Source organism: Mustelus asterias, chromosome 17, assembly GCF_964213995.1.
Source record: "Mustelus asterias chromosome 17, sMusAst1.hap1.1, whole genome shotgun sequence".
NCBI lineage: Eukaryota > Metazoa > Chordata > Chondrichthyes > Carcharhiniformes > Triakidae > Mustelus > Mustelus asterias.
Genome location: NC_135817.1, coordinates 34,947,254 through 34,965,104, shown reverse-complemented (window position 1 = coordinate 34,965,104; position 17,851 = coordinate 34,947,254). Strand labels below are relative to the sequence as shown.

Sequence of the window (17,851 nt, the reverse complement as noted above, 5' to 3'; positions counted from 1 at the left end):
TCTGTGAAGTTTCGTTTAAAATGGAATGATAAAACCAGGGAATAAAATATGTTTTTAAAATGTAAAATTTCTGTGATGGTTTGAGCAGACTGCCCTTCAGATTAACAATCCATGTTTTCAATAGGTCATCCCATAACATATCTTTCAATCCTAGCTAAGGATCAAACCTAGCACCTAAATATTTTTCCAATTGACCCGGTTCTGTAAGTTTAGATTGGAGTCAATGGTCCTCCAAGGTTTGATATTGTCTAGAAGAAAACTTTTATTTTTGGTTTCTAAATAGAAACCCGCTGTCATCTTTAGATTAATTGTCAATCCAGTTTCCACACAACTTCTCGAGAATTTTAAAATTCTTTTGCATACCTTTATAAGAATTGCTTACTATTGCTACATCATCGGCGAATGCCAAAGAAGTAATTATTATTTTATTATCTCCGTTAATAATGGGATAACCGATTCTCCTTGCATCTGAAGTACTAATTAACGCATCCATTACTATATTAAAAAGCCTAGGAGATAATGGGTCACCTTATTTGGCCCCTCTTTTAATTGGAATTGGATTAAATTTCCCAACTTGAATATAAGTAAAGGCTTCAGTATAGAGATTTTCAATTAGATCCACCATTTGTTTAGAAATCCCTATTTTTGAGACTTTTTCAAATCAGTGGATGCTCCATGGAATCGAAAGCTTTGGCCAAATTGACGAATACAACACTTAAAATTGATTCATTTAATTTTACTCCTTTATACAAGTTATTTAGAATAGCAATATTTTCAGAACAACCAGACTTCCCTTTCATAAAACCTCTCTACTAGTATTTAGTTTTACCGATTTTTTTTCAAGTCTACTGCTAAAAATTGTCAATCATCCATCCTATTGTAATCAGCCTCCAGTTGTCAATATTTGGTTGCAATTTTTCATCATCAGATTTTGGGTTCAATACTGTTCTAGCTGCTTTAATCTTATTGGGAATGATTCCCGAAGCTAACCAGGCATTAAAAATTTTAATAAAGCATCCCAATCTTTTGCTCGTACTTGTAATTAATTTAGCTATTCCAACCGCCTCTGAGCCAGGGGCTGTATCTTTTTTGCACTTTTTCAATGTAGTCAAAACTTCCTCCTCTGTAATTGGATCCAGAAGATTCTTAAATTCTATTTTTGTTTTAGAACGCTTAAATTTGCTAATATCCAACCTAAAATTATTTTTGTCCAATTTTTCTGAAATGTAATTCTCTAACTCTTTAATTTCTATGGGACACAAGTTGTTTTGAGGGCCATACATTAGTTGTATAGCCAATTGCACTCTTTTAAATTTATACATCTGTTGAACTTCTTTATAATGGCTTTTTTGTTTGGCTCGCCTAATCAAAGCCTTGTTATTTTTCCTACCTCTGATACACAACTTGTTTACTCCCTTATCAATTCTTGAATTCTGTTTAGTTGTATCCTTAAGTTCCTGTTGTATAAATTTTTCAACCAGATGACTAGTCATCTCTTCGATCTCAGTTTTTCTTAGCCCTCTTTTATCGTTTTTAATTAATTTTAAAATCCTATCTGCATAATCATTAAGGTTAACTAGGTCATTAATATCTTCTTTAGCTCCCTCTGGAATTCCCTTCTGGAATTGCTTGAGACACCACCAGCATCCAGTATAACATCTTCATCTTCGTCCTGAGCAATTGCTACATCTAAACTAACCTCTCCATCACTGGCGTCAGTGTCTTCAACACTAGTTTCCCCACACAAATTACATTTCTCTTTTTCATTTTCTTGTTTCCACCTAAGATCACTTGCAGTACATGTTTTTAATCAGAAATCTGTTTATTAGTTTTGGTGATTAATTCTTTTGCAATCGTGTTAATATTTCTATAGTTTTTATACTTAAGCTGAGAGATAAAGCTTCTCTGTTTCCTCACTAGTCCAACTGAATTAATTTTATTAATGATTACATTACTAACATATTTCCTATTATTAGCTATCCTCTGCTTATTTTTTTCCACTTAAACCCCTAGATGTTTTGAAGGATTTATCACACATTAAACATTTAAAATTTAGCTCTTCAATTTCCAATACTTCTATTGTATTCTCATGCCATACTTAGGATAGTGGCATGCAATGGAGTGGAATTCACCTTCTTTATTACATTTAGAACAAATAGCTATTAATCTATCTTGTTTATGGATTAACCTATTATGTTTCCTAAGTTGCGCGATTAAGTTATAAACTGTCACAAAAGGAACAGTTATATACAATTTTTAGAGATATCCTTTTTCCTCTCTCATAGTTTACTTGATTGTTACTCATTATTAGAATTATTAACATTGTCTTAATTCAATGGTTTGAACGTCAACCCGATTTCCATGCTACCCTCTGTGGGACAGAAAGCTATCACATTGAACTTCATCTGTTGCATGTACACCCATTCCAGCAATTATATTATGGTCATTTTGAAGTTCAACACTATCCTTCTCATAGTTCACAATGCTTCCAAATTTTGTTTCATCTTTCATCTATAAACGTACCCTATACATTTGTCCTAACAGCGACCAGCTGAACAGGAGTAAACAAGTTAGTGTTGAGAATTTTAAGTGCTACTGAAAGCTTTCATTTTTTTTACTACTAGAGAGTGACTGCCTAAATACTTTTGGGATGCACGGGATACTTTCTGGCATGTTTTGACAAGATGTCACCAATGCTATTTCTCTCGGGAATTCATCTACAAAGCATTAATAATGTACTACTTAATAATATTGAACATCTTATAGTCGTTGCCAGGAAAGAGGAATTGTTTGGTCATGGGCACCTTGCCTCCTGACCTATGAAGAATAGAAGGAGGAGGTGAGGCTAGGTAAAGCAGCCCCAACTGCTAAGGAAGACTCAGCAGGAGCCTTAACCACCCAGCTTCTTCAGAGAGAGCACTAATCCTATATTCATATGAGCCAACACCAGTTTGTGATTGGGCTGTGCTTTACCAAAAAGATCTATGGTCTTATGGAGTTGAGACTCTGACCTTGCCACACAAGCTATCATAATGCTTTTATAATGAGACAATTTTCTGTCCCACAAATGTTTCAGCCCTAGCACAAGGTACATGATTCGATATGAGGTGACGAGGAATACCTTCTGATACTCTCTCCTGATGTTTGTCCTCTGAGAATATAGTCTGTTTTGATATCACACTTAACTAACGGGGAAACCCTTATAAATCTGTGGCTAAGATGAGATTTTTACAAGTTAATTTGCGGAATGTAGCCATTGCTTTCTAGGCCGACATTTATTGCCTGTCCTTAGTTGCCCTTGATAAGGTGTCTTCTTAAACTGCTGCAGTGACAATATAGTGTGTTGTTTTGTCTCAGTTTTTGCACTAAACTACAGCAGGCTAGTTGTTCGTCATTTTCCAAGAATGGAATATATCAGGATTTTGTTGAGTGAGAAAGGAACAGCTTTTCCAAATTTTTCCACCTTGCACACACCTACCAATAGACTTTCAATGGGCTTGTCTGTAAAGATTACTAGTTTTTGGTCTTAATATCCAGAACAGTGCCCTTTACAGGAGATCTGTGGGCGGTGCCAAGCTGCAATGCTCAAGGGCACTCCCCTGCAGGAGAGATTATTTTGAAGTAACTGAGACTTATTACACTGTTTAAAAATCCACATACACTAAAATAACAAGCCTTAACAATTTTCTTGCGTTTAGTGGGGATTTAGAGGGCAAAAATTGCAACTTCACAGGTTTCATTTGTTTCAATTGAGAATTTCTCTGAGAGATACAAGTATAGTAAAACTGTTATTTTGACTGCAAAATCCAGGCCAACTGAGCTGAATGCCTAAGGCCTATTCTGAAAATTTATGTTCTATATTTCAAGATCACACCACATTGGACAAGTCAAATTTGTGCTGCTACAGAGGAATATGTACAATTGTCATATTTTCTTCTCACCTTTTCGTAACTGTTATGGTTCAGGTCAGAAACTCTAAAGTGTTTTATGGAGCTGCCGGATCATTTGCATCTTGAATTTGGCTAGGATAAGCATGATAGGTTTCACTTCAAGTATGATTCAAATGACCCACTAGGGAGTTTTTATCAAAGTTTATTTAAGAATATAGTTAACACGTATAGAAAGAAAATTAGCAGGAACTCTTATCAATTACAAACAAGAAACAAAACAACCACAATAATGTATAACCCTTAACAAATATATCTCATGTGTTCCAATCAAACCAATCCCATGGACAAAAGGCTCTTCATAGGTTTAACACAGCAAACACTAATGCTCACATGGTACTGGGCTTGAGGCCTTTGGATGGAGTCTGCAGTTCCCTGGATAGATTCAGAATAGTTTGAAGTCAGAACTGCTTCCCAAAACACCAGGGACTCTAGGCTGGCCACCAACAGGCCCCCCGCCCCCCGCTTCTGAAAGGCAAGACCTTGCTTTCAGCTAATCAGCAGAATTTCAAAAACCAGGGAGGGAGAGAGAGAGACTTCTTTTCAGCATGATGCCTCTTCTAAAACTAAAGCTCAAATTGAAAAGGAAAGAACTCCTATCACCTGACCAGCCAACCAGGTTTCCTCCTTACAATGCAGAGTAATAGACATCCCAGTAAACATAAACAAACCCCCGTTTAAGCGGCAATAAAAATACTCTCGTAGACAGTGAGAAAAACAAGACTGATAAAGTTTGCTTATAACTGCAGAGTACATGATTTAAAAAAACACTTCTTAAAGGTACACTAACGTCACATAAATGTCACATAACTAATAAACTCACTCCTGCTTCAACACAAGAAAACCTGGTTAAATTGGCTCCTCTTAAAACATAAATACATTTTGACTGGAGAAAGGTATCCACAAGGAAAGGGATCCTTTTTAAATTAATCTTGTTGCAACCAACCAAGGTGGTTGCATAAAGGATGGAACCCAGTTCATCCCTCCTCACCCAGGAACACAACAATTTTAGGGCATCTCATCCGGAATCATAACAAATTGGAAGGCCTTTACCTCCAGACCAGTCCTAACAACAATGATACTGACATCTGGAAGACACTCACTGTCACCGTAACATCTGGGGGCTGACTGTTCATATGAACACTGGAAGAGGCAAGTCAAAATGGAAAGCTCGCCAGCTGAGAAGAGGGCCCAATAGAGGCCAGTGAACCCTGCGCCTTACCAGCTCACTGTCTTCCTCTGCAGCAAATGTGGCAGAGACTGCCTTGCCAGATTGGGGCTCATGAGTCCCCGTAGGCGATGCTCAACACAAAGTTGATTACCACAGTGTAAACTATTGTGTTACAAGATGAAAGGCTGCCAACTGAAAATTAGGTCTATAAGTTGCTTGCTTCAGCTTGATAATTTCTGAGGGAGAGGGGTGTTTTCCATGGGGGTATAATATAAAATAAGTGTTAAAGTACTCAGGAAGTTAGGATTACCAAGCTCTACCATTGCCTTCCAAATAGGCAGTAATTAGTAAACCTTTTTTTGATTGCTAAATTGGGTTATTTTTGATTAGCAAATCATATTTTTGATTTTGGCAAATGTGACTTATTCTTTTGTGTTTTTCAGAGAAGCTTGCTGCTTCAGTGGGTTCCTCTCATGGTTGCTATTTCGTTCCAGCCTTCTCAGGGTTGTATGCACCATATTGGGATACTACTGCAAGAGGGTAAGAGCTTTATTTTTACACCCGTAACAAATATAGCTGGTTATTGGTTTCAGTATACAACAGCAGTATTAACATTGTAAAACCACTGGCTGGTTCTGTGCAACCTATTCTGCCATTGAATGGTTGTACTCAGCAGTTTTATTTGCTGATCCTACATTTCCACATGATTTTGAATTGTTTTTCTGCATCATTAATAAGTACTCTTTTTTTAAATACTGAAATTGTATTTTCAAATTGGAGATGCATGTTGTTTTGATTCACAGATTAAATCTGAGTAGCACGATTATTATGTTAATCAAAGCTGTAACTAATTGTTTCACCAATTTAAGTAGCGTGAAATATTTTTCATCAACTTTAGAAGTGTCAAAATGAGCAGGTAATAAATGTCTTGCTTACTAAAAGCTGGTTTTGAAGCATATACAATGTTTATGGCATCTATGTATTTTTTCTCCTCCAAGGGGCAACATATATACCTTGGCTTTTTTGTATGGTGCCCATGGTAATCTCCTTGAATAAAGAAATTGAAAATACCTGAGTTACACTACAATGGGAATATTGGAGCAAGAGTAGGCTTTTGAGCCCACTCCACTGTTCCATAAAATCATGGATGATCGTGGTCTCAACTCCACTTTCTTGTCTAACCCCATAACCCCCGATTCCCTCATCTATCAAAAAATTATACTTCGGTCTTAAATAAATTCAATGACCCAACCTCCAATCTTTCTGGGGAAGAGTATTCCGCAGACTAATGAACCTCGCAGGGAAAAAAGTTCTCCTCATCTCCATTTTGCCATGGGTGGCCATGTCCCCCTCTCCTGGGGGCTGTACTCACCTTTATGCACCTGGGGGGAATCCCCACATCAGGTTTGCATCTGGGTGGACCTGTTGTAAACATTGGCAAGGTTTGTGAGGAGGGTGGTTAATGATATTTAGATTTATTAAAATATCTTAAAATCAGGTTCACACACATTGGGCCCGATTTTACCATTGCGGGCGCGAAAACGTGGTAAAGTCGGGCGTGAGGCCATTAATACGATTTGCGCCCGCGTCCGCACAGATGCCCATTTTACCAAGGCCCGAAAATGGCTGCCACCCAATTCGTGCCCGAAACGGGCGCAACGGCGATTTAAATGCGTTTGCATGCATTTAAATTGAACCAATGAACTGCCCACCCAGCATTTCCCCCTTTACCATCGCGCTTGCGCGTCCAGATTCAGCGCGAAGCAGACTTGCTCGGCAAAGGTCTGTTTCGGGTGCTCCAGCTTCTGAAGAGGCGGGGGAGGAAGAAATCATTCTCTGGTTGGGTGGGGGGGGGGGGGAGCGGGAGAAGGGAGGCCAGATCATTCTCTGGTGGGGGGGGGGGGGGGGGAGGAGGGAAGATCGTTGTTTGGTTGAGGGGGGAGAGGAGGGCAGAGGGAGGCCAGATTGTTGTCTGGTGGGAGGGGAGGGGGGGGGAGACGGGGAAGGGCAGGGAAATCTGCTGCCACTCTGCGGGCGATCGGTGGTGGCGAAGGGGGACAGAGGGTCGCGATTGGTCTGGGTAGCGGGGGGGGTGAGTGGATAAGTGGGACAATTATGTTGTGGGGGTGGGGCAATGTCTGCGGGGGCCATTGCTCCCGCTTTTCGTTCCCGGGCCACTTTTTGCGATCCGGGAGCGATGTGACAGCGGCGCGATTTTCGAACTTTTTTTCCTCACTGCGCATGCGCAGTTCAAAGCTCCGATCGTTTCAGGCATGATAAACCCCACCCACAGTGCGATTCAGACCAGCGATTTTCTTTTCAAGCTAAGTGCATATGGGGGCGCCTGAGAACAGATTTCCAAGTCGGATCTGAATCACGCCCGGATTCAGCACTTAGAATGAAAATGGTAAAATCGGGCCCATTATGGATGTGAACTTGATTGCATCGTGGGGGAGGGGTGGCGAAAATTGGAGATCACGACGTTCGAGATTTTGCCAGATCTTGAGCTACCTCTGCCATTCCTGCACACGGAGTAAGTGACCACTTGCCTTTTCTAATTCTTATATGAACCAAAAATGTTTCTACATCTTGCTCTTCCAAGCCAAGGTACCCCCACTATTGTACTGCCATCCTTACTTAAAGAACAACTCGCACCAACTTTTCCTAGCTTTCTGTCTTCCTAAAATGTCAGTAGTTTTCAATATTCACATCCCAGCCTTAGTCACCTTGCAACCATGGGTGGAATTCTCCCAAGCCTCTGCTGGCGTATTTGATGGCAACACAGTGGGACAGTATGTTGCCTCCTTATAAGAAAATTAAAAGCCAGCTAAATCACAAAAATCTTGTTAAATGCTATTCACATACAGTAATATTAAACTTTAAATCTCATGAATCCCTAGAGGTTTAATCCCCAGCATGACTTGCTGGGGGTACAGAGTGTTACGATTCGGAACAGAAACTCCAAAGTGTTTTATGTAGCCCGCCTCGATCATAACTTTTTGCATCTTGAATTTGGCTAGGATAAACGTAATATATTTCACCTTGGGCATGATTCTGATGACCCACTAGGGAGCTTTTATCAAACAAGGATTATTTAAGGATATAGCGGACGATTCTCCCAAAAACATTCTGAGTGTCAAATTCATATAAAAACTGGAGTAAAGCACACTTTTTTTCAGTGGGAGTTTAAAAATGAATCTCCCGCACTGTGCACTGCAGAGTGCCTCAGCGTAAATCACACTGAAAAGCTGTGGGTGGGGCCTATCCCCGCAGAAGAGGCCAGCAGCACAGTGCTGAGCGGGCCACTGCGCATTCGCCAATCTCGGTGCTGACAGACCGGTGCATGCGCAGTGGCCCCTGTCTGCCAGCCTCCCGATTGCTGGCCAGCCCCGTGTCCCCCGCATCGCGGGCCCTCTCACCCCCTCACGGTCTGATCACCGGCCCCCCGGATGTGTCCAGGCCAGCCGCGACCCCTGCCGGTCCCCCTTCCGGCCGTCCCGACCACCCCCCCCACCCCACTCCAGCCCTAAACTCCACAGCAAGTTGATCCCCCCCCCCCAGCCCGATGGCCAGCCCCAAACGCTGGCCACCCTTCCCCACCAATCCCAACTGCAGAGTGGCAGTGGGGACCCACCCCCATCAGGCCTCGCCCCTTGGCATTGCCCTATGTCCCCTGGGCATTGGCACTTTGATACTTGGGGGGCCTCGATTGCACCCCCTTCACTCCAGTGGGGTCAGGCCGCCAGCTCCTTGTGAGTGGGAGCTACCGTAAGCCCTGCTGCAGTGAAATACTCCTGGTGTGGGGTGGGGGGGGGCAGGGGTGCGGTGGTAGAAGCTAGGGGGCCTGGAGACTTCAGTCCCGGACCCGCTAATTACATTCAAATCAAGCTAACGCAGCGGGAAATCCGGCGCTGGGAGATGCGCTCAGGGCCGGCGCCCAGCCCGAATTACGGGAATCGGTCGACGCTGAAATCTCCCGGCCCCCCGCTGCGCTGATTGCCTCCAATAGTTACCATGTACGGAAACCCCATTCAAACCACTGAAGGAGCAATGAAAAGGCTACTATAGACAGCTCGGCGACACTGAGAAAAAAAATTGAAAAAGTTTGCCTACAACTGCAGAGAACATGATTTTTTTTTAAAATCTCCTAAAGGTACACTAACGTCATACCTCCCCCTCTTAAGAACAAAATGAACCATCAGCATTGAAAGATTGTTTCATATTTCCAGCCCCTTTAGTTTCACACTACTAGTACTCTACAATAAATATACATTCATTTTACAAGATCAAAACATAGAAACATAACAATAATATAGTCCATTCCAGTCCTTGTCTTCCGCTGTTGAACACTCCTTCTTCTATTTTTCACATCCGTGACAAACTGCTTCATCTCCAAAACTCTCCTTCGGTCTTTAATTCCAAATTCGAATTCACCTCTGTTATTACGATGATAAATTAGGTCTGGTAATGTCCTCAGAGAACTAGGCAGGATCAGCAGGATCACACCTTACATCTGTGTAGTCAGGCCATTCAGAAAGGTCATTTTATCTCTGTCCCCTTTCTTGTTCATTGGCCTTAGCTCCTCCTCTGCTAAGCAATTTGACTCCTTTGTCTGCTCTTGAACTGCACCGTCACTTTCTGCACACTGTTTGGTAAAGACACAAAGCAGATTGTCTTCCTAGGTGTTAGAACCAATTTCGATCATGATTCCAAAGATCACTTTGGCAGTTAAGCTGCTAAAAAAACACTAAGTTATTCGAATACCAGCTGTGTACAGCATGATTTCACTAGGCATCCACATCTCTGTACACTGTACAGAATCATTATGCCAGCAGCTCATTTTAGATTATGGTACAATTTTGACAAACCGTCTGATTCCTTGTTGTTGTCCTTTCTATTGATTCACATTAGTCCGACACGTCCACTCTTCAATCTCCTTTTTTGAGATTGCACATAACTGTTGATTCATCCACACTCCCTTTGCATAGATGATGAGCTGTCTCTGACAGTCCTGTTCAGTTTCTTTATTCACATTATTGACCATTAACTGGTTCTTGTTCTCCAGCTCCACCAGTTTTGTGTGATTGATCAAGACGTTTGGCTGCTGCCCCTCAGACTGAGTAAACATCAGCTTTTCCATCTGAACCTGTGCCAACTTGAAAAGGTCATGTTGGCAAGGATGTTGTTGATTTGGAACAGCATTTCCCACATCTACATCATGTAGATTCTAGTACTTCCCAACTTATTCCCACATACTTGTCCATGTGATATTAATAACTCTTTCAGGTCAGTTCGATTTTCCTCTGGAAGGTAACTTAATAATTTATGCCAATTTTTAATAACGTCCTCGTTATCCAATTTAATTTGAGGAACAATGGAGATTGAGGGGCGACCTGATAGAGGTTTACAAGATAATGAGTGGCCTGGACAGAATAGATAGCCAAATGCTCTTTCCTAGGGTAGAAAAGTCAAGTACTAAGCGACATAGGTTTAAGGTGCATGTGGAAAAATTTAGAGGCACGAGGCAAATTTTTTACACAGAGGGTGGTGAATGTCTGGAATGCGCTGCCCGGGAAGCAGATACGATAACGGCATTTAAGGGGCATCTAGATAAATACATGAATAGGATGGGAATGGAAGGATACGGACTCCATAAGTGCATACAGCTTTAATTTAGGTGGGCATCATGATTGGCGCAGGTTTGGAGGGCCAAAGGGCCTGTTCCTGTGCTGTTCTTGTTCTTTGAATGTCAAAATCAGAGTCATCTGGATTCAGCTCTTCTCTGAGTTATAACCACAAAAACCTCCTTCTTTTGCTCTCCTTCCCTATCAAAACACCTTTAAGCATATTCACATGACACACTGCGCGTTTTCCTCCTATCTGGGATTCTTATCAAATAATTCACCTCACTCAATTTCCTTTCAATTTGATAAGGCCCACTAAACCTTGCTTTAAAAGGTTCATCTACCACTGGTGAAGACTTTATCCCCACTGGCAAAACTACGAGTTTTTGATTTCTTATCCGCTTCCTGTTTCATCACATGCTGTCACAATATTGTTATGAGAGGAGATTCACCAGAATGTAGCCTGGGATGGAGTATTTAATTTACAAAGAGAGGTTGGATAGGTTTGTTTTAATTGTAACAGAAAAGATGGAGGGCAGGGGGCTACCTGATTGAGGTGTGCAAGATGAGGGTGGATAGGGAGCAGCTGTTCCCCTCAGTTAAAATGTCAGTCACGAGGGGACACAAGTTCAAGGTGCGGGGCAGGAAGTTTCGGAAGATGTGAGGAAAACTTTTTTACCCAGAGGGTGGTGACAGTCTGGAATGCACTGCTTGAGAAGATGATACAGACAGGTTGCCTCACATCTTTTAAAAAGTACCTGTGCCATGTGAGCACTTGGCACATCATAACATTCAAGGCTATGGGCCAACTGCTGGTAAATGGGATTCGGTAGATAGGTCAGGTGCTTCTCAGGTGTTGGCACAGACTCGATGGGTTGAAGGGTCTCTTCTGCACTATACAATTCTGTGGTGAATTGGTTCTCTGATCTGCTTTCTGTTTCTGTACATATTCTTAATTTATCTTTCTTCCCCTCCTGCTCGGAATGCAATATTTTAGATATATTTAGTTATGAATTGCTCTATAGAAATGCACAACTTTAGCTTCTGTTGCTAAAATAGCTCATTGTAGCCAAACTGCAGTTTTATTGTGACTATGTACAAGTGGCCTTGTGTATGGAGCTGAAAATTATTCACCATTTCAAAATATGTTGATTCACTTGGGAAACGGGCTCCATTGTAAGTAATATTAAATGTTGCTAAATAAAGCCATTGAATAATTATTTCTTCTCAAACCTGGGATAATTAAATCTTTTGCACTGTGCAAATCGTGTCTGTGCAAATTTACTTAAAATGATTTTCCACTCATTTGTTCTGCAGAATAATATGTGGCCTTACCCAGTATACAAATAGAAATCATATTGCATTTGCTGCACTCGAAGCTGTTGCCTTTCAAACCCGTGAGGTAAGCTAATGCTTTATTTTGTTGGGTGTCTCTAGGAAGCAGTTTAAAATTGTTTGCAGAAATTGCCCTGGCAGAACCAAGCTGAGCGTTGGAGAGAGGTCACTGGTAACTGAGGGTTTGATAACACTGTTGATGGCTCCATCCATCAACTTGCCAATTGTTGAGTGTAGGTTGATGGGGTGTGATACAAATGTGAGGTTTTGTAAGATTGTCATGATTTGGGAGAGCGTCTTTAGTTTTGGGTAAAATGGAGGCATGAAGGGGTTGTGTAACCTGTTCTGAATTCTACTGACGAGAGTGCTAAAGATTAAAGGTTGGTGGGGGATGGGGAGCAAGGTTGTTTCAGTGAGAAGAAGATGCAAGGTAACCTGTAAACAATAAGCAAAACCTCTGTGCCAATGACGAATAAACTGGATGGAACCTTGGGCTCTTACTGGTGATGAGCTTGGAGGTGGGAAGGATATTTACTTAGGCGGGGTGGTGGAATACTGGAACCCTGTCATCGACCCACCTCCGCCAGAATTTCTCGTCCTGCTTTCAATTGAGAAGCTTATTTAGCCAATTAATGACCACTTAAGGGCCTCCTCCCACTGTCACTGTAATTAACCGAGCTCCAGGCAGGCCATGTAGCATGCATGACAGGTAACATTGCAGCCAGCCTGTCACTGGCAGGGGAAAGGGGATGTATGGGTCAGGTTAGTCCCTTGATTAATGGTGCTCAGTGCCTAATCAAGGAAATATACATTTGGAAAAGGGGAATCTGCTGAGAGTCTCACCATCCTGCCACCCCCCACCATTGTTGCCATCTCCCTGCACACCCCCTGCCCCCACATTACTTACCTGCTGCCTTGGTTGCTGTGCTATCCTGGGACTCCAGTGCCTGTCCTTCCAGCAGCATCCATGGCCTTCCCAGTGAGCACAAAAGTTGCTGGCCCCTGATTTGCCACCAGATCTTAATCAGTGAGAGTTATGCACTGCGGGTCTTGATTCCAGGGAAACGCCAACCACAGGCTCCGCCACTGCTTGATTGGCATGTGGTTCAGTGGGCCTTCTCGAAAAGGTGGCATGGGTCACTCGACAGTTCTCCAGCCAACTGGCAAAAGCCCCCAATGCATCAACAAGGTTCCAGCTTGTTGGTTTCCAGAATCTCAGGAGGATGTTAAGAATGTCAAGTTTTGTAAATGACTATACTTTAACCTGTCTATTTAGTTTCAAGACTAATGGAATTGGGAGTTTAAAGGATATCCAATTTGCATTTCTACCGAGATTCAAGGCCTATGTGAGTGACATTGCCAGGATAATGAGTTTTGAGATCGGAAACATTGTAGGACGAAGGGTTTTCTTAAAATATCACTGAACTTAAAGACAGTCAATCTGCAAGGATCTAAGGAGAGAGCAGGGAGATAGAAACATCAAAGTCTCTATGGTTCACCACACAAGAATATGGGTGGAATCTTGCATTCAAATTGATGAGACTGGCTTTGTGAGGATAACGAGATTGGAAGGTTTGCTTAGCATTCACTAGAAGGATGAATCTCCAAATCATCCCTCACGATTAAAGGAGAGTAGGAGTTTACGCAGCTGAGAATGTAAAAGAAAGGAATCAAGTTTTCAGGAGCTGAGAGCAAGTAAGTGCTTCCACTTAAGGGTTCAAAGTAAAGTATAATTCTGGAGGGAGATTTGTTTTAAATGTTAAATAAGGGTTCTTTTCTGTAGTTTAGAATATTAGCTGCCCACTAAAATAGTGTTTAGTCAATGTTGCTTTTAGTTCATGTGTTACAATAAAAGTCTTAAAAATTGAAATCTTTTTGTGCAATTCCTTTAAGTTGGTTATTGGGATTTCTTTTTAAAAGTTAAGAGTCTCTCCAGGGATCATAAGAGGTGGTAATTGGCCAGGATGGATTTGACCTGTATTTTGTAGACAGGATGAACCTGGGCAATTTTTCATATTTTGGTAAATGCAAGTGTTATGATCTTGCTGGAACAGATTAGCTAATGGTGCAGCTAATTCTGAAGCACAGATCTTTAGCTGAATAGCCGGGACGTTGTTGGGATCTGTATCATTTGCTATAAGCCAATTCTTTGTCATGTGGAATAAATTGGGTTGGCTGAAGACTGACATCTACGATGGTGACCTGAGAAATAAGCTGAGAAATATCAACTTGGCACTTCTGGCAAACCGTTCAGTATCTCCTTTTTTCACTCAGATGTTTAAGCAAGGCTGAGGTGTTTGAAACCATCTTTAGTACAAATAATTAGAAGAGTGAGGGGGTAACTTGTGAAGTATGTCAGGTCCAGAACGAAGGGGCACAGTTTTAAAATTGGAGCTTGCCCTTATAGAACAGAGATTAGGAGAAATTATTTTTCTCAGAGGGTTGTGTGACTTTGGAACACTGCCTCAGAAGGTGGTGGAAGCAGGATAACTGAATGTTTTTAAGGCAGAAGTAGATAGATTCTCTTCTGATGGATGCTGGCAGACCTGCTGAGTTTTTGCAGTGTCTTCTGATCTTGTTTCACATTCCAGCATCTGCAGTATTTTGCTTTTTTCTTTAGATAGATTCTTGTTGGAGAAGGGAATCAAATGTTATTGGGTTTAGATAAGGAATGTGGAACTCAACACAAACAGATCAGCCATGACCATATTGAATGGCAATGCAGGCTTGAGAGGGGTCAAATGACCTACTTTTTCTATTTTGTATGTTCTAACTGGTAATGTCTAGAATCAGAATTTTTGTTTTGTGCCTTTTATTGTAAATGGCATGCATTCTAATGAACAGGCTTCTTCACAAGATTGAAGTAATAATACTGTGCTGTAAGTTAAGGGCTGTACATGTAGATTTTTAAATGGCAGATTGTTGTTGATGTAAGAAAAACAATACGCAAGATTAATGACCACCAAGTTTTGGATGAGTTTAAATTTATAAAGGATAAAAGATCAATTTAAAGTTCAACGGTTTATTTATTAGTGTCACAAGTAGTTTTACATTAACACAGCAATGAAGTTACTGTGAAAATCCCCTAGTCTGGCATGCATTTGGGTGCACTGAGGGAGATTTTAGACTGGTCAATGCACCTAACCAGCATGTCTTTCGGACTGTGGGAGGAAACCGGAGCACCTGGAGGAAACCCGTGCAGACTCTGCACAGACCCGACAGACAGTGACCCAAACCGGGAATCGAACCCGGTCCTTGGCGCTGTGAGTCAGCAGTGCTAACCACTGTGCCACCGTGTCGCCCTGAATTGGATACCCTAATTGGCCCCTGAAGTTCATCTACAGATGTGGCATCCTGCTGAGTGTCTTTTTTTCCCACCCCTCCTGATTCCCACTACTCCACCCTTCCCCAACTGCCTGCAAGCAGCTTGCCCTCTGTGTGGCTTATCTCCATTCTCCTGGTCATGTTCAATTCTTCGAGGAGGCCTGACAAAGCCACTCGTATCTGGAAGCAACTTGTTTCAGTGCAGTAATTCACTTGACACATAAATAAAGTAAGAAGTTTAACAACACCAGGTTAAAGTCCAACAGGTTTATTTGGTAGCAAAAGCCACACAAGCTTTCGAGGCTCTGAGCCCCTTCTTCAGGTGAGTGGGAATTCTGTTCACAAACAGAACTTATAAGACACAGACTCAATTTACATGAATAATGGTTGGAATGCGAATACTTACAACTAATCCAGTCTTTAAGAAACAAAACAATGGGAGTGGAGAGAGCATCAAGACAGGCTAAAAAGATGTGTATTGTCTCCAGACAAGACAGCCAGTGAAACTCTGCAGGTCCACGCAACTGTGGGAGTTACAAATAGTGTGACATAAATTCTGATTCTAGGATCGCATGATAAAGACTCAGGAGGAAAAAAGCAGAAATATTTATGTGAAATAGTGTGACATAAACCCAATATCCCGGTTGAGGCCGTCCTTGTGTGTGCGGAACCTGGCTATCAGTTTCTGCTCCGCGACTCTGCGCTGTCGTGTGTCGCGAAGGCCGCCTTGGAGAACGCTTACCCGAATATCAGAGGCCGAATGCCCGTGACCGCTGAAGTGCTCCCCAACAGGAAGAGAACAGTCTTGCCTGGTGATTGTCGAGCGGTGTTCATTCATCCGTTGTCGCAGCGTCTGCATAGTTTCCCCAATGTACCATGCCTCGGGACATCCTTTCTTGCAGCGTATCAGGTAGACAACGTTGGCCGAGTTGCAAGAGTATGTACCGTGTACCTGGTGGATGGTGTTCTCACGTGAGATGATGGCATCTGTGTCGATGATCCGGCACGTCTTGCAGAGGTTGCTGTGGCAGGGTTGTGTGGTGTCTTGGTCACTGTTCTCCTGAAGGCTGGGTAGTTTGCTGCGGACAATGGTCTGTTTGAGGTTGTGCGGTTGTTTGAAGGCAAGAAGTGGGGGTGTGGGGATGGCCTTGGCGAGATGTTCGTCTTCATCAATGACATGTTGAAGGCTCCGGAGGAGATGCCGTAGCTTCTCCGCTCCGGGGAAGTACTGGACAACGAAGGGTACTCTGTCCACTGTGTCCCGTGTTTGTCTTCTGAGGAGGTCGGTGCGACACAGATGCCATCATCTCACGTGAGAACACCCACTCCACCAGGTACACGGTACATACTCTTGCAACTCGGCCAACGTTGTCTACCTGATACGCTGCAAGAAAGGATGTCCCGAGGCATGGTACATTGGGGAAACTATGCAGACGCTGCGACAACGGATGAATGAACACCGCTCGACAATCACCAGGCAAGACTGTTCTCTTCCTGTTGGGGAGCACTTCAGCGGTCACGGGCATTCGGCCTCTGATATTCGGGTAAGCGTTCTCCAAGGCGGCCTTCGCGACACACGACAGCGCAGAGTCGCGGAGCAGAAACTGATAGCCAGGTTCCGCACACACAAGGACGGCCTCAACCGGGATATTGGGTTTATGTCACACTATTTCACATAAATATTTCTGCTTTTTTCCTCCTGAGTCTTTATCATGCGATCCTAGAATCAGAATTTATGTCACACTATTTGTAACTCCCACAGTTGCGTGGACCTGCAGAGTTTCACTGGCTGTCTTGTCTGGAGACAATACACATCTTTTTAGCCTGTCTTGATGCTCTCTCCACTCCCATTGTTTTGTTTCTTAAAGACTGGATTAGTTGTAAGTATTCGCATTCCAACCATTATTCATGTAAATTGAGTCTGTGTCTTATAAGTTCTGTTTGTGAACAGAATTCCCACTCACCTGAAGAAGGGGCTCAGAGCCTCGAAAGCTTGTGTGGCTTTTGCTACCAAATAAACCTGTTGGACTTTAACCTGGTGTTGTTAAACTTCTTACTGTGTTTACCCCAGTCCAACGCCGGCATCTCCACATCATGACATAAATAAAGCACAGCAAGATGAGCTAGAACTCTTATTTGTAAGGTTCTCTAAAACTTCAACTAGATGCAGGAAACCTCCAAACCTACGTTGAATCATGCCAGCAGTCAAAAGGAATAATCCAGCAATTAATCTTTTAAGTACTTCATGGTCCCTAAAAATACCACTGGTTATGGGGTGGGGAGTGAGAACGACCTTTGGGATTTTTAATGTTGTATTCAGCTGTATAGTGGTATGACAGGGTATTGGCTGGAATGTGAAACTCCAAAAGAAAGCAGAAGTGCCTTCAAAGCAGCACTGCAGACTGAGATTCACCTAATCATCTGACTGTTGTTCATGCAGTTGGTGGTTG

At 42.4% G+C, this 17,851-nt stretch overlaps 1 protein-coding gene across 2 annotated transcripts in view; it reads left to right on the top strand.

Annotated features, from left to right (window-relative positions):
• The window catches only part of LOC144506419 (glycerol kinase), a 102,366-nt gene that overhangs the window by 61,067 nt on the left and 23,448 nt on the right, over positions 1-17,851 (top strand). For both annotated transcript variants that reach the window (XM_078232527.1, XM_078232526.1), the window contains exons 14-15: positions 5,562-5,658; positions 12,060-12,144. In XM_078232527.1, coding sequence (XP_078088653.1) covers positions 5,562-5,658; positions 12,060-12,144 — 182 coding nt within the window. The remainder of the gene's footprint in view (positions 1-5,561; positions 5,659-12,059; positions 12,145-17,851) is intronic.